The 17719-nt window shown below is 43.7% G+C and overlaps 1 protein-coding gene across 1 annotated transcript in view; it reads right to left on the bottom strand.

Annotated features, from left to right (window-relative positions):
* The window catches only part of nbas (NBAS subunit of NRZ tethering complex), a 256843-nt gene that overhangs the window by 158929 nt on the left and 80195 nt on the right, over positions 1 to 17719 (bottom strand). Inside the window, exons 16-20 of the mRNA XM_080743924.1 lie at positions 16058 to 16183; positions 15010 to 15161; positions 13520 to 13657; positions 5871 to 5949; positions 1601 to 1705 (exon numbers count right to left, since the gene is read on the bottom strand). Coding sequence (XP_080600050.1) covers positions 1601 to 1705; positions 5871 to 5949; positions 13520 to 13657; positions 15010 to 15161; positions 16058 to 16183 — 600 coding nt within the window. The remainder of the gene's footprint in view (positions 1 to 1600; positions 1706 to 5870; positions 5950 to 13519; positions 13658 to 15009; positions 15162 to 16057; positions 16184 to 17719) is intronic.

The raw sequence follows: 17719 nt of genomic DNA on the forward strand, positions 1-17719 counted from the left end.
TTTAGACATAATAGCACCCTCACTTATCCATGATATCTCTCTCTCTCGCTCTCTCTCTCTCTTTCACTCTCTCTCTCTGAAAGGTGTCATAACATCAAACAGTGAGAGCTGCACTACCACTATAATTATGACAGGTTTACAACAGAAATGATTTTAAACGGCTCATTTCTCCTGACCTTATTAACTACTTAACCATTTTTTAGTTTTGTTTTCCAGAATAGGAAAGTATTAACATCTATCCGAAGTATCCTTGACTTTTATAATGAGCTCTTATCACGAGCCACAAGTAACTTCTAATCCAAGACAGTGTACCTAATTTTAAATGCACCCAGACCTCCCTCACCGACTGATGTGTTTGTTAAAACCGATTTCGTGCCGCCGACATGAAAGGGTTAATTGTCCAAAGTGCCGGCAGTTTGCTCCATTCACGACCAGTCTCTTATTTTGAAGGCCGGAAGTAGATCGAGTGCACAATTCCTATTTGACGACCTTCACGATTGATTCACCGTTAGTTCCGGTTCAGATGGTAAACAAGGAAGTAGGATCAGTGTTATCATGGTTGTGCAATTTAGTGACAATCCAATATTTCTCAGAAAATTATGTTTTAGCAAATTCACCATAAAAAAGGCAGAACCAGGGCGGGACAAGGCAGATAGAGCCTGCTGGTTGGTCAGTCAGGGACCAACCAGAAGGCTAACAAAGGGTGAATTGGCGACTTTAATTGTGCCAGGGTTATTCACCGGACCGAAGGTAACCAGCGCCAGCTTTACTGTATATACAGTATATTTCGTGAGACATCACGGGATCAGCACTGGGGACACCTTTTAATATTTCGCGAGACATCGCGGGATCAGCATTAAATGAGTTAACATATCATCACTGTCGGGCAGAAACCCTGTATCTCCAAGTTTCAAATGTGTAAGTATTTCTTTTTTTTTTCGTAAAGTAAAGTCCTACTTCATCATACAAGGCTGTCGCACTAAGATAGAGAAAACAGCCGATCTACAAGCACACAGTGTGCACACAACACCGAGGCGTTGTGTGCTTGTAGATCGTCTGTTTTCACTAGCTTAAATCATTTTTAAAATGATAAATGCAAAAACGAAGAGTTTCCACCCGACAACGACGATGTTCTAATTTCATCATGTTAAAAGTAATGAGTAGCATCAATGTCTCCATCCGCTGATACGTGTGGGGAAATATAATGTCAATGGCTTTGGATGGCAGATAAAACCAGACAAAATCTAATGTCAATGAATGGCTTTGCATTGCAGAGGAAACCAGAGCTAACAGACCTACAGCCACTGCTTTGGAAACCAACCCTGACTCCATCCCAGTATGAAAAACATGACGCCTGTACATTAGCTATAGTCCACAGAACATGGCGTTGTTTTGACCGAACGAGCGATGAGAGAAAGGGCCATTTTACCCGGCACAGATGAATGAGGTAATGGAGGCGGCAGAAGCGGCATTCACTTTGGGATAATCATGGGAAATTACTATATATATTTTATTTCCCGCTTTCGGTTACCATGGTAAGCAGGGTAAGACATGTTAGCGGGACCCTTAGGCACTCAAAGTCTTAAGGTGTATATTTTACCCTTGCGTAGGTTCTTGCTGAAAGGATGATGTTCTGACTGCGGAACTTCTTGAAGAACTCTGCGTCGTATCTCTCCTCTGCAGCGTGGGCTCCTCCAAGGATCTCCTAGACACGTGCACACGCGCACACACACGCACACACACGCACACACACACACACACACACACACACACACACACACACACACACACACACACACACACACACACACACACACACACACACACACACACACACAGTTAAAGACAGAAGGGTAAGGAGAGGGTGGGGTGGGGGTTGATTAAGTGTTAAGATAGTAAGTTGAGTGATAGAGGGAAGAGGTGTGTGTTCACAGAGGGTGTGTGTGCGTGCGTGCGTGCGTGCGTGCATGCCTGTGGTGCGTGCATGTGTGCGTGCGGTGCGTGTGTGCGTGCGTGATGGATAGCCTTTGACTGGGTCGCTCGCGGGCCGGGCCAGCTCGAGCAGGGATGATAAAAAGCCTAATATCATATTCATAGACATCCACAGAAAATGGATTAGGGGCGAAAAGAATCTGACGACAGACGTGGTTCCCATGACAATGAGAGAGAGAGAGAGAGAGAGAGAGAGAGAGAGAGAGAGAGAGAGAGAGAGAGAGAGAGAGAGAGAGAGACGTCACTCAGCAGAATATCTAATAGAACAGGGGTCTTCAATGCTTTCAGGCCAAGGACCCCTTTGTTGAGAGAGAGATGAAGCAGGGACCCCCAAAAACATGTTCATAGATTCCATATAGTTTCATGTTTGACAAAAATCATCAGTTTATTTTGGAATTATGTCAATTTGTGTTTTCAGATATTTAACCACTTGAACCGTCAATACGTAATAAACTTGACCTCACCTAGTCTGCTCGTTTTCCCCTCTACACCAAAGCTCTTTGCAAAAAAATAGCGATCTACAAGCTTGTAGATCTGCTATTTTTGGCTAAAGTTCTCCGAAAATGGACGCTAGGGTTCAAGAGATTAATGCAGAAAAGGAGGAAAAAAAGCGACCGCCCAGGGGTCCCGGACCTCCTGTTGAAGACCCCTGTAATAGAACAATGTCCTTTAGGTTTTGTACGGCAACAAACTATAAAATGTCATTTCATCCAATGATAAAAAATGAATTAGCAGTCAACACCAGTCAACATTGTTTTATTGCGGACGATCGATCGATAGGATCGATCAATATGGAAATCATTTCCTCCCTCTGGCCGCAGTAACCTTGATAAATTGAATGCAGTTTCTGCTGTGATATTCTGACATAAACTAAAGAAAAAAATATTGTGACGGCTGGAGAGTTCTGTCAGGTCATTTGTCTGCAATTATTTTGTGAAATAGCACAAAGCGACCCTCACCTTAACTCGCTCTTTTTCCCTAACGGTGTTGTTTTTGACAGCAAATTTTGATCTAGTTTTCCTCATAGTCTTTTGAAGAAAATGTAATTTAGTTGCGACCGTCATGTCGCATTTACTATCAAAACCTCGACCAGCTGTCCGTCAGTCAGTCAGTCAGTCAGTCAGTCAGTCTGTCACACGTCACACGTCACACTTTTGCCCTGCTCATATCTCCGCAACCGTTGCCCCGATCCATGCCAAATTTTGCACACACACTTCTTGCATGCCAAACCACAACCTCCACCCATCAATTCTCACACCGCCCTCTTCTAGCGCCACCATGAGGCCGATTCTTGCAAAACACATTTTTGGACACTGCTCCTACAATTTTTGCCCTAAAATCACGCAAATCGGTACACAGTATGTCTACAATCATCTCATCAACATGGATCTGTCCCATTTAGCGCAACCTTCAGGCCGATTTTTTAAAACACATTTTTGGACACTACTCCTACAGATTTTGCCCTAAAATCACGCAAATCGGTACACATTATGTCTACACTCATCTCATCAACATGGATCTGTCCCATATAGCGCCACCACCAGGCTGATTTTTTTAAACACATTTTTGGACACTGCTCCTACATATTTTGGCCTAAAATCACGCTGCGACCTGACGGTCGCTTATCTCCCGATTAGGGAGTCTTACTTGTTTTAGTCATGAATTAGTCACCTGAAAAGTATTTGCTCTAGTCTAATTTTAGTCGACTAAATATCATAAGGTTTTAGTTGACTACATCTACAGTTGATTTAGTCGACTGAAATGTATTTTGGCAGGCCTTGATGGCATCGTAATGACTGTTTTTACATGTGGTTGCGTGCTGAAAATAGCAGCTCTACAAGCTCACAACACGATGCGCTGCGACACGTTGTGAGCTTGCAGATCGGCTATTTTCAGCACGCAACACGCAGCGTTTTAGTCTGGTTTTTTATTTTGTCGATGAAATTGTCAATATATTTAGTCTTAGTCATCACAGCTTAGTTTTTATTTCGTTTCCGTCAGTGAAAAAAAAAGCAATCATTTTTCGTCATAGTTTTAGTCGACAAAATCAACACTGTTCCCTAAACGATGCAAGTCAAACGATGTGTCGATGTTATCAGTGTAAACCTATGGTCCTCCTTCTGAATCCTTCTAAATGTGTGCAAGTCTTTTGAATATCTTTGACCCAAATCTATGAAGGTCTTCTAAACCCTTCTTATAAATCAGTGGTTCTCAAACGTATTCATGTCAAGGACACCCAAAATTACATTTCTAAAACGGCTAGTTCTATTCCTTGATTCTGATTGGCTGGTTTCCCTTTAATTGCTGTGGTATATGAGACTATAATCCACACCTTGAATCAGTTTATATCAAACACACTCAAACCCAGGTGTGTTATTTCTTTCCACAGTGTTCCACAGTTCACCAATTATCTGCACCTGTGTTGTTGGCAAAAAAGCTGGGAACTACTTTCTTGCAGACCTTGTAGTGAATTATTATTAGTGAAATAGAACAGTTTTAATTGGTACATGTCTATGATTGTTCATGTTGCCATATTGTAACCGTTTTAGAAAAGCAATAAGCCACGCGAGGCATGTGGTTACCTGTATTTTATAACGGCTGAGAGGGTTGGAGACACTCGGCTTCGCCTCGTCTCACCACGCCTCTCAGCCGTTATAAAATACCAGGTAACCACTTGCCTCTCGTGGCTTATTGCTTCAGTATTTGGCCACGGACCCACACCTCAAAATAGGTTGTTCCAGGGACCCCCCAGAAGCAAATTTTTGAGTTACAAATGTTCGCTTTTAAAATATATATATTCAAAGATTTGAAAAAAAAAAAAAAAAAAAAAAAATGCCGTGCTGTGAGCTTGAAGATCTGCTATTTTTTTTTCAATAGCTAAAGTATAAAATAATTCCAGATGTATGACTCCTGGCTTTGCATGACGGTCACATCCTTTGTAGATTGCCTGCATTTTGCTTTCTAGACCGCCCACCTTTTCTTATAGGGTTGTGTGCTGGATTGCAAAGCAGAAACGTGTGTTTCCCGGTTGTCCTTTCGTGGCATTTCTTCAGAACGTTAATGGACTTCTTGGTTCAGTGAAGAGCTTGAATGAAACTGCTAGGATTTCATTATGAAGCATTGGATGTCTGCTGGTTTTAAACATCAGGACCACAGTGTGAGCTCTCCATATACAAATCAAACCAAGTTTGAAGTGAGCGGTGGTGCACGCGTGCGTGACTGTGTGTGCTTGTGTGTGTGTGTCCGTGTGTGTGTGTGTGTGTGTGTGTGTGTCCGTGTGTGTGTGGCCGTGTGTGTGTGTGTGTGTGTGTGTGTGTGTGTGGCCGTGTGTGTGTGTGTGTGTGTGTGTGTGTGTGTGTGTGTGTGTGTGTGTGTGTGTGTGTGTGTACATGCGTGAGAGACGCAACTGCGCCATTATGGACACCACTATCGACACCGCAGCAATGGTGGCTAGAGCTGTAACAATTATGACATTTTACATGACGATTAGTTGTCACTGAAACAATTGCGATTAATTATTTAATTGTGTTTTTGTCGTTGACAATTACATTTCTGTTTGGCTTGTAGGCTTTGAAGATGCACATGGCAGATATGACACATATCCTAAATATACAAAGAAATTACTGACATATTTGACAACTTTATACTTAAAAAAAGAACATTGATAGTGGAAATAGCCGATTACAAGCTCACAACGCGTCGCATCGCATACTTTAAAAAAAATATATATATTATGATCATTTTGGAACATGGAAACAATTATGACGATTATGAAAAATAATCGAGTTTATGTGAAATAATTACGATTAGACGATTATGTGATAATTGTGACAGCCCTAATGTCACACTCTATAAATACATATTATTACTCTTATTACCTCATAAGTGGCCAGTCGGTCCAGGTAGGACAGCAGCTTCAGACGACTGCGACACAACTCCTTCTGCTCCAGAGTCAACCTGCATGTGCATGCACGCACGCATGCACACACGCACGCACACACACACACACACACACACACACAGAGTTAACCACAACTCCTTCTGTTCTTGAGTCAACCTGCATGAGCGCGCGCGCGCACGCACACACACACACACACACACACACACACACACACACACACACACACACACACACACACACACACACACACACACACACACACACACACACACACACACACACACACACACACACACACACACACACACACACAGAGCACAAGGTCAAACAATCAAGAGCGTTCAGTCAATTCCCGAGCAACCATGGAATCAACGTCTGACCCCCAACGGAGACCCCCATGTCAACACCTCAAATTACACACACACACACACACACACACACACACACACACACACACACACACACACACACACACACACACACACACACACACACACACACACACACACACACACACACACACACACACACACACACACACACACCTCTGCAGCAGCTGCACACTAAGTGCACACTGACCACAGGACCAGTCCTCTGGGAGGTATAATCACTGCTACAAGGTGGAAACCGTGTAAGTCTATAACCAGAAAATGAAAGAAAAGAAAAGTGTGTTCCAGTGGATCGGGTAGAGTTGCCGTCTTAGAACACGGAGGGTTCCCGACAGGTTCCCTGTTCGATCCCGGGCTCCCCCAGAGTTAATGTCAAAGAGTCCTTGAGCAAGACTCTGAACCCCTAGTTGCTCCCGGCAACTAGCAGGTTTGGTGCCTTGCATGGTTTCCTCTGCCATCTGTGTATGAATGTGTTTGTGAATGGTTGAATGTAATGCACATGTATTTATGTAAAATGCCACGGATGAAGTTGCTATATAAAACGCAACATTTACCATTAACAACACTTTAGCCGGCCATACTTGCCCGTACTTGTCCGGACCACGCAATCAGCCGCTCGTACTTTCCCGTACTTTTATCGTAAAAGTGAAATTAATCATATATTTTTTTTTTAAATCTCCTCGTCTTTTTCGATCAGACGAAAGACGAAATCAAGGCTTCGGAATGAGTGGATTACATGTGATTAGATCGATGTGCGTGCAACGAGGACGTAATGTACTTTCGAGCGCTGTTTTGCTCACTGTTTACCCCGTCTCGCTCCATGCAAATTAACGGAGGAAAACAGCCTTCAGCAGCATCAAAGTAGGTGGGCCGACCAAAAAATGTTCTTCATGCACGTTTTGCTGGCTTGCACTGAGCGATCCGAGCGCGTTGTTATCATTTGGTGCATTGCTTTTTTAAAACATGTTTATAAATAAATAGCAGATTCCACGGCAGTACCTCTGTACCCCTGTTTTTAAGGGGCTCCCTGGGGCTGGCAAAGGGTTAAGCATACCTTTATGAAAAGGAAAAAAAAGAAAAACAAAAAAACGTAAGAGAAAGAAATTATGAGATAAGTCAGGGGTCTTCAACAGGGGGTCCTCCAAATCTTTGTGTGACTTCTCTCCTCTTTGATATTAACCCCTATTCTGAGAACAAAAATAGCAGATCTTCAATCTGACAACGCCTCGCGCTATTTTCGGCAAAGAGCTTTGGTGTAGAGGGGAAAAGGAGCAGACTACAGAGGGAAAGGCCAAGTTGATTAATTATTGACAGTTCAAGTGGTTAAATATCTGAAAACACAAATTGACATGAATCAAAAAATACACTGACGATTGTGCTGTCAAACGATTAAACTATATGGAATCTATGAACAGGTTGTGAGGGTCCCTGCTTCATCTCTCTCTCTCAACTAAGGGGTCCCTGCTTCATCTCTCTCTCAACTAAGGGGTCTCTGCTTCATCTCTTTCTCAACGAAGGGGTCCCTGCCTCATCTCTCTCTCAACTAAGGGGTCCCTGCTTCATCTCTCTCAACTAAGGGGTCCCTGCTTCATCTCTCTCTCAACTGAGGGGTCCCTGCTTCATCTCTCTCAACTAAGGGGTCACTGCTTCATCTCTCTCTCTCAACTAAGTTGAAGACCCCTGAGATAAATCATGGAGATACAAGCTTTCTGCCCAACCTCAACAATATAACTGTGCTTATAGGCGGTGAAAGCCCAGTCACAGCACGGGCCAGGGTTCAAGTGACCCCCCGTGGTCATAATCATTGTAAAAAGACAACAAATCAAATCTGTTGTGGCCGCGGGGGATCAACCTCTTCTTCACGTACGGGACGCCGCTTGTCATTGAAAGGGCAGAGTTACGGCCCTCTGTGTGAATCAAATCAATCTTCATTGTCAATTAATCAACGGCCGCAGAATAAATTGAACAGCCATGAATACAGAGCCTCTACAATATATAGTCTCTCTGTCCCTGCTTCAATCATTCAAGAGGTGTAATGTAAGGCCAAGAGGAACACACTCCACAACCCTGAGTCTACATTTAACCTTTTTTACCCGATTTTCTAGATCCTTCTAAGTTTCTTTTTTGAAAAGATGCGTGTTTCTATTGTCAGTGGTTCTCAAACCTTTTGATGTCAAGGACCCCCAAAATTAGATGTATTTGGCCGCGGACCCCTTGTCTCAAATGCTCAACATTTGTATGGTGTTTTGTAAATAACGTCAGAGCACGATTGTGTCATATAGAACACATGCATGTGATCGTCTGAATTTGTTTGTATTCATGTTTCCCCACTACACCCCAATACAATAAGAATAATTCACAGCCCTAAACACCCCTAATAATGAAACAAAGGCAAGTATGACTGAATTACAGAGTGTGAACCCTCACCAGACCATTATGTCTTAACCCTCACCTCTCATTACAGAGTGTGCTATCAGGCCTATTGAGGATCCTCTCCACACACACTAATAGCGGCTGAACATCAAAGAGAAGCAGCTTAGCACTCCTACCAACATTAATTATTACTGCACTAGGCCTCTTCATAGTGTGTGTGTTGGGGGGAGGGTCATGTATCTTAAATGAACACAGATAAAGGTTTGTCCATCACTCATTGTCAACAGCTTAACTTAGTGAATGAGCTCTTGATACGAGGTCACTGCACTACGTGATGTAAAATGTATGAATGGTTTAAACGTGTCTTGAATTAGGATTATTTCTGAAAGCTGTGAAGGTACATTTTCCACTGACAAGTCGCACCATTCCGGTAATTTCCCTTATTGGGCGTTTCAAAACTAAACGTCAAATGAGGGTTGCAGCATTATTGACTAGAATTCCACTTCTCTAAAGCCAGAGTGAAGCCCTTTGCACACAGGACAGTTGCGTTTTCTTCGTTTGCGGCATGAATAAAAGACATTGGATTTGGTGTGCAAGGCTGTGCGGAATCGGTGCTGCGGATCCAAAAAGGAGTCATAAAAGGAGTGATGAGTTTTTTACCGCATGCGACAAGACGCACGAATCGAACTGGGTTCGATCGAGAAAAAAACGCACGGCGGCAGCCACTCGTCGCACGGCTAATTCGGAGCCGGTGTGCATGAGGTCATAGAGAATCATTGTTTTCTTTTCAAAAAATTATAGTGTCCGTTTTATCCGTGCGGTTAAACGCGCCTGTGTGCAAAGGGCTTTAAACTGTTAAATCTCACCCTTGCCGTCAATCAGTTCCCTGTTGTTTTGTTGTCAGTCCCTGCATTTTGAGCATACTATATAACAGGGGTGTCCAAACCTTTTTTTAGGGGGCCACAATAGAAAATATAAAAAAAAACACACACACACACACACACACACACACACACACACACACACACACACACACACAAGGGCCGACTGCATGTCCTGACATAACATACTGCGACAGCCCCACTCCCCCAGCTGCAGAGAATCACCAGGCTTGGTATTTAAAAGCTGACAGCTGGCTTCACTGCGTGCCTGGCTCTCCTCCTGTGTGGATTTCTTACTGACCGGGCGGTAAGCGATTGACTCCCCTTGTGTTTTCCCCCTGCCATGTTATGCTGTATGTGTTGATGTACAGATGTGACATTTCAAAACTTCACATAGATTTTCATGGAATTTGCAGAAAATTGAGCTTGTAGATCAGCTATTTTTGCTATTTGTATGACCTTCTCTGAAGTGTTGAGGTTTACATCTGCCTTTGAAGGTGGAAAGTGCAAGTCCAAAAATATGCTCCATTCTCCATAAAAGATAAAAAAGGCAAAACAGGGAAAGAAACCTGTGGAAAAAATGCATTTGCAGGACATTTTCAGGAAAAAAAAGAGCAGTACATACTAAAGAGTTGAAACGCCACATATGGAGCTCTGTTTTCTTTTCTGTTTTTAGGCAACCATGCCTTGGCGCATGAACTAGGACTCAAAGTATGCTAAATGAATGAAGCTCTGGAGCTTGTGATTTTTTTTATTTTTTATTTTTTTTGACATTCAATGATGGGTTTATTTCTGAAAAACCCCCTAAAGGCAAGACTTTAAGATGATTGTTGAACATAAAACTAAGAAGTGTACATCTTAAACCTTTTGATATTTTGGCTCTGTGTGTAGATTTGGTTTCAGACATCCCACAATACTTTCGGTCGGACCATAAGAAAGTCACATACATATGCATTGCATTTAAATGATTTATCTAACATTTAATCTCATCATCAATATTTAATATCAATGGTCTTTTGTCAGGTATGCGCTCTGAACCAAACACATAAACAGGCCGAAGCAGCGGCGTAAAAAAGCCACCATTATATCGGGACACAATGGCACCGCAAGTGTGCATGCACGCGAGCGCGCGCACACACACACACACACACACACACACACACACACCAAAATGGGGCAAATGAGACTTGTTGTGATTTTGATCGTACAAGAGTATAAACACCTCCACGAAGAATCCATTTATATCTAGCTCTCTCCAGAGAGAGAGAGAGAGAGAGAGAGAGAGAGAGAGAGAGAGAGAGAGAGAGAGAGAGAGAGAGAGAGAGAGAGAGAGAGAGAGGCTCCTATCAGTGAAAGGTGAAAGGTTCTCATCCATATTCATGAAGCATCGTTCCACCTTGTTCTGTGTAAGGTGATCTAGATAGGAACTGAATGAACTGCTGAATGCTTATACAATGTAATTATACGTGGAAATGGGAAAGGGGTCTTTGTGCGTGCGTGCGCACACACACACACACACACACACACACACACACACACACACACACGCACACACGCACGCACACGCACACACACACACACACACACACACACACACACACACACACACTTGCCTCTTTTTTAAACAAATTATGTTAAAAATAAACATTTCGGTGTCCATTTGTGGATGAAAAGGAATGAACTAAAAGAATAAACCAGGGGTGCAATATGAGCCCCTAAACTTCATTACTTCAACATTCAGATTTTGAAGCCGGCCGATTAAACTCACCATGTTATGCGTGAATAACAATATGGAAATAGCCCTGCTATCAAAGCCCAAGTGTGTGTGTGTGTGTGTGTGTGTGTGTGTGTGTGTGTGTGTGTGTGTGCGTGCGTGCGTGTGTGTGCGTGCTGAAGGCAGCAGGGTGATTAGCGACCACTAAAGGGTATTTCATTAGTCTTCTCCTGGGCTCTCAACAACAAAGGCATAAATTATCTCTAACAGATTAACACTAATCTCTCTCTCTCTCTCTCTCTCTCTCTCTCTCTCTCTCTCTCTCTCTCTCTCTCTCTCTCTCTCTCTCTCTCTCTCTCTAATCAAACAATCAGCCTGTAAGCCTCTTCTTCTCCTGTTCAACGTGCAGCTTAGATGTCTTTGTGCAAAGATTCCTTCCTTTGCTTCTCGTTCCATATTTTATTTTATTATTCCCAGTAAATCCCCATGGAGCTGCTAGGCCTGTCATCACTCTTAACTCTGGGAATAAAAACAACTGAAGTATTCAGAGACATCACATTCTCTGCTCCTCTGTGAGCACACTGAGAACTCAATAAAACAACTGAAGTATTCAGAGACGTCACATTCTCTGCTCCTCTGTGAGCACACTGAGAACTCAATAAGGAATAAAAACAACTGAAGTATTCAGAGACGTCACATTCTCTGCTCCTCTGTGAGCACACTGAGAACTCAATAAGGAATAAAAACAACTGAAGTATTCAGAGACATCACATTCTCTGCTCCTCTGTGAGCACACTGAGAACTCAATAAGGAGGATGTGAACTCTGCATTTCTGCAGACGCTTCATCCAAAGAGCTTTAACCACCCATTTAGGCCTGAACACATTATGACGCAATATTTTATGCTTTAAATATAAAAAAAATAGCAGATATACAAGCTCACAGCGCGGCACCGAGTGCCGCGCTGCGAGCTTGTAGATCTGCTATTTTTGAAAAATCGTGAAAATTCGAATTTTGACCCGATTCTAAAAGTGTCTTTTGAATCCTTCTATGATTTTTTGGAGAAAAAAAAATGTTTCTTTGTCAGCAATCTTGCCAGCTATCGTCAAAGAAAAGGTCCTTTTCACTTGAACTGGAGCTCAGTTAGTCTGTTCTTGAGAGACTACTATGTCAGTGGTGCTCAAACTTTTTCATGTGAAGGACCCCCAAAATGATATTTATTTGGCCACGGACCCCCATCTCAAAATATTTCGTTCCAGGGACCACACCCAGAAGCAAAATTTTGAGTTACAAACGTTCGCTTTGAAAATACATATATTCAAAGATTTGCACACATTTTCACAACTTTTTCAAAAATAGCAGATCTACAAGCTCGCAGCGCGCTGTGAGCTTGTATATTGATTGAATGATTGATAATTGAAAACAAGCTATATTGAAAGATGAGGGACCGGCCCTAACCCAAATAATATTTTCAATAGTGTTTTACATGGATATGAATGCATAAGTCAGCTATGACCCGCTAACACCAGAAGTGTCCACCAGGTTTCTGACACAATGCAAGGGTTAAGACGTTCACACAGCGACGACCATGCAAGACACCAAGCTGCTGATCAGGAGACCTTAGGGGTTAGGCGGAATGTGAACGTGTGAACCATCCAAGGCTCTGACCTGTTCACAAGGGCACTTTCCAAACTAAGCCAAGGTTAGGCGGGGGATCGAACCAGGAACATTCCGATTCCCAGATCAGTCCTCTATGGTCTACCTCCCGAGCAACAGCCACAACGGAGCACTGACTAGAACTGCACTCTGTTGAAGTGCCAACTTGGGCCTTGTGCACAAGTAAGTAGGCCGTGCATGAGGTGCGCTCACCACTGGCATCACCGCTGGCGATGCCAATTACATCACCACTGGCATCGCCAGGAATGTTAGCCCCATTTCCACTGTAGGGCCAACCCAGAACTAGAACCAGAACTTTCCAGAACCAAGAACTTTCAAGAACCTGTGAAGTTCCGGGACCAAGTTCTGCTTACGTTTCCATATAACCAGACCTAACTGGGAAGGTCCCAGAAAAAGACCAGCAGCGTAGGTTCCCGGAACTCAAGTTTAGTTCTACCTCAGGAGCAGGTCCTAAAAAAGGTTCCAGGAACCTCGTCTGGAACCAGGCCGTTCGCAATGGAAACAAAACCAGAACCAACAAAATAGGTTCAGCTTCCTGAAAGTTCTGGTTCCACCTTGCAGTGGAAAAGGGGCTGTTGACAGACTGACAGTACCTTTGGAAGTTGACCTTGGCCAGCAGCTGTTGTCTCTTGTTGTTTTCCACTTCCTTCTTCCTCTCCAGCTCCTGGTCAGGTGACAGGAAGTCCTCGTAGGGAACGTCGTCCAGGTCCACATCACCGGGCATTATGAACCTACACACACACACACACACACGCATTATTAAACATTATGAACCTGAACACACACGAGCGCACACACACGTGCACACACTATAAACCTGGACAATTCATCTACGCGAATCGCCAGTGCAAAGATAATGGCAGTAGACCGTGGCTTGTTTTCACTGAAGTCAGCACAAAGGACTTCAGAGAAAAATGTACCCATAGCCTCTTTTCTGTAAACGAAAGTAAGCAATCTTCATCCAGTTCAGATCACATGACTTCTGACTGCATGCTCTCTCGTGTGTGGTTGTGTCTGAGGTTAAAGTTAGGTTTAACGGTTTAGGCATAATTTACAGAGGTATATAAGGATATTAACCCATTTGTAGCCGATCCCGAGAATACTCGTGAAAAATACTCGAGTATTTAGAGTGCCGATCCCGAGGATACTCGCGAAATATACTGTATATACAGTAAAGCTGGCAAGCTTACCATACGGTCCGTTGGAAAGTCCTGGCACGGATGGACTCGCCGATTCATCATCATCGCGCATCCACATGCACAAAATAGTGATTCCTTAACATGGGAGCCGACGGTTTATCTCATCTTTGATGTCCATTTTCTCAAAAAACACTTTTGAAGCCAAGGATGGCATTAGATTCTCGCTAAAATAGCAATAAAGGGATCCATCTTCCAGCCCTGTTTACATTTCGACCACAAGTACTTCCGGGTGAATCTCCGTCAAGTAGGAATTCGTTTAGTTAGCTCGATCTACTTCCGGCCTTCAAAATAAGAGACTGGCCGCGGACGGTGCAGGCGAACGGCACGCTGGAAAATTAACCCGTTCATGTCTGGAGCACTGAATGGGTTAAGGATCTCAATGGAAAACCAGTAAGATTCCCTAATCGGGAGATAAGCGACCATCAGGTCGCATACACAAAATATAGAAGGCAATGGTAGCCAATCAGGAGGGAATATGGGAAATGGGACAGATCCATGTTGATGACATGACTTTAGAGATACTGTGTACCGCTTTGCGTGATTTTACGGCAAAATCTGTAGGGGCAGTGTCCAAAAATGGGTTTTGCAAGAATCGGCCTCATGGTGGCGCTAGACAGGGCCATGTGAGAAATGAGGGGTGGAGGTGGTGGTTTGTCAACGATTCCTTTTAGTTGACATTGTACCAGTGAACTGCACTGTCATGAAACTGTACCTTTTCCAAAACCTCTAATAAATGCCTCAATCAATCAATCAATCAAAAGGCATAAACCATCAGCTCAGGCGAGTTTCTTTCCGGCGACTCTTCTGGTATTCATTTGTGCACTGCACGTGTGTGTGTGTGTGTGTGTGTGCGTGCGTGCGTGCGTGCGCGCGTCCAGGCCCACCTGCCCCCGTCCTCTCCGTTGCCGATGGCGATGAGCGCCTCCAGGTCGGTGCCCTTCAGGCCGTACAATAGCAGCTCCTTGGCTGCGTCCACGTTCTCCGGGACGCGCTCCACGCACTCATGGAGCACCCAGGAGCGCTTCCTGATCTTACTCTGAAAGGACAGGAAGAGTTAATGCTTCCTGATCTTACTCTGAAAGGACCAAGCCCTCCAGAACGGCTTGTAAACATTGAAGCGGCCGCCCTACTGGCCAAAGCTGGAATTTCAGGCGGGGTGAAACATACATGCACGAGCATAACAGCGCGCCGCTGGGGTCTACAATAGGGTTCAATGGACGTCAACGTCGTTCGTGACGTCATTACGTCTCGACGTCAAACATTTTGGCCACTAGGTAGTGGCCAATTTCCACCAGAATGCACCTGGATTAGCTACTTCCGCATGCTTCAAAACGCCACTGAGCACTTGCATTGAAATGATAACTGGGGGCGGGGCTGGTCTGCTCTCTATTATATATCTATATATTATATATATATATATATATATATACTCTATGGAAAGGACAGGAAGAGTTACTGCCTCCTGATAGGAAGGAAGTGTTGTGTTTCGATATGGAGGTCCGCAAGCCCGTCGGGACAGGACTGCACCAGGCCCGTTAATTCGGGCTAGGCGCATTCGGGTATTCAGTAGCATGCTAATATTTCCATCAAGGGTGGCGCTATCAGGTGTCAGAGCCCTTCCTAACGAAACCACCTGAATAAAAAAAGATCTACAAGCTCACAGCGCGGCCGTGATGTTGTAGATCTGCTAGTTTTGAAAAGTGTGAAAATTAGTGCAAATCTATAAGAGTCTTCTAAATCCTTCTAAGGTCGAAATGTGCATGTTTCTATGTCAGTGGTAAACCCTTTAATGCCAAGGACCGCTAGATGTATATGTATTTGACCGGGGGATAAGTGAAGATGTCGGCTGGGCAAGGCCTGCCGGACTCTTCTGAAATGAGGAAACTGAGAAACTGTGGAAGACTGAGAAACGATGGAATGTGATCAGGGTACCAGGTAGTCTTGTATGGAGGCGATGCTGACAGTGCTCTTCCTCCACTGTCTCTGGTAGACCAGGTCTGAGTCCAGGTTGTAGGCCTGAGCCAATGAGAGGGCTTCTCCGTACTCCTCATTATCAATCTGTAAGAGACACACGCACGCACGCACACACACACACACACACACACACACACACACACACACACACACACACACACACACACACACACACACACACACACACACACACACACACACACACACACACACACACACACACACACACACACACACACACACACACACACAGAGAATGTTAGAGAGGCAGGGGCTGACATTTCTAAAACGGCCTTTCGGTGGAAATATGAAAAATAGCAGACCTCCAAGCTCACAACGCGTGATACTACACTGAACTGAGCATGTTCAACTCAATACTGGAGATGTGGCGTACCGGCATGGATTTCTACACAAAGAGGGCACTTCTTTCAACATAAGATGCTGCATTCAAGTTCAGGAGAGTTTGGACAAGGCAATTCATTCTTTTGAATGCTGCATTCAGCTATGGCCTGGAAAGAGGGCATTTGCATTTCTTTCACCATAGTAAAAACTGCATTCATGGTCTGGAGAGGGCACTTTATACAGACGGATAAAAGGGCAGGGGCTCAAGCCCCCTTGATGTTTATGTTGTTTATACGCACGCACGCACGCACACACGCACACATTTAATAATGTATTCATGTACACATACTGTAGGAGATACAATACAAGGACGCAAATATTTACAAGGTGCTGTACAAAATGCACAGTCTTGGACAATCTTGGACAAATACTCAGACGAGAAGAGATTGCACAGAATGTTGCTGTTTAGCTGCTTTTTGTGTGTGGGGGTGGGGGGTGGAAGTAGTTGTCGTATGTCTCTCTCACACACATGCACAAGCATGCACACGCACAAACACACAGAGCTGTGTTGATATGTTACTGTAAAAACAGAACCATCTCTCAGTGGGTGGTATTACTGCACTTAAACCCTATTTTAATGTATCGGGCGGGGTCCCCCTAGGCTCTGTACTTGGCACACTCCTTTATCCCCCTCCTCAACATATATCTATCAGACATGCAAACAGCCCCAAGGTGAAAAAGGTGACAACTTTTTTGGTGTGAAATTGTTCGCCGCGAAATCTTTGACCTTTTTTGGGTCGGTACACACAGAAAAATAATGGTTCTTGAATGGTTCTTTAAAAGGCTATATGGTTCTTTGAAGAACCATCACCTACTAAAGAACCATTTTATTTAGCAAATGGTTCTTCAGGATCCTCATATGGTTCTTTGGGATTTAAAAGGTTCTTAGGCCTATATGGGGGTTACAGTATGTATTTTGCAACTGTAAATTATAATCTACATAAAACAATTACAATTTTCAATTTAGGCATTCAGCAGATACGGAGATGGAAAGATTTATAAAAAAACAATATCCTATAGGCCTATTAAAATTGTCTTAAAGGAGGAATGTTTGTCCAGCAGGCAGGCTTACCTCTGATGTCACGACTCAGCCATATAGCAGCTACACCCAAATATGAAGTGTTGCATGTCTAACTTAAATATGTTGTCATGGCATCAGGTGCAAATAAATCAGTCTGCTCCATGTATGGGTACAAAAGGTAGCATGCCTTTATATGG

This window comes from Nannobrachium achirus, assembly GCF_963921795.1.
Source record: "Nannobrachium achirus genome assembly, chromosome: 16".
In the NCBI taxonomy this organism is placed as follows: Eukaryota; Metazoa; Chordata; class Actinopteri; order Myctophiformes; family Myctophidae; genus Nannobrachium; species Nannobrachium achirus.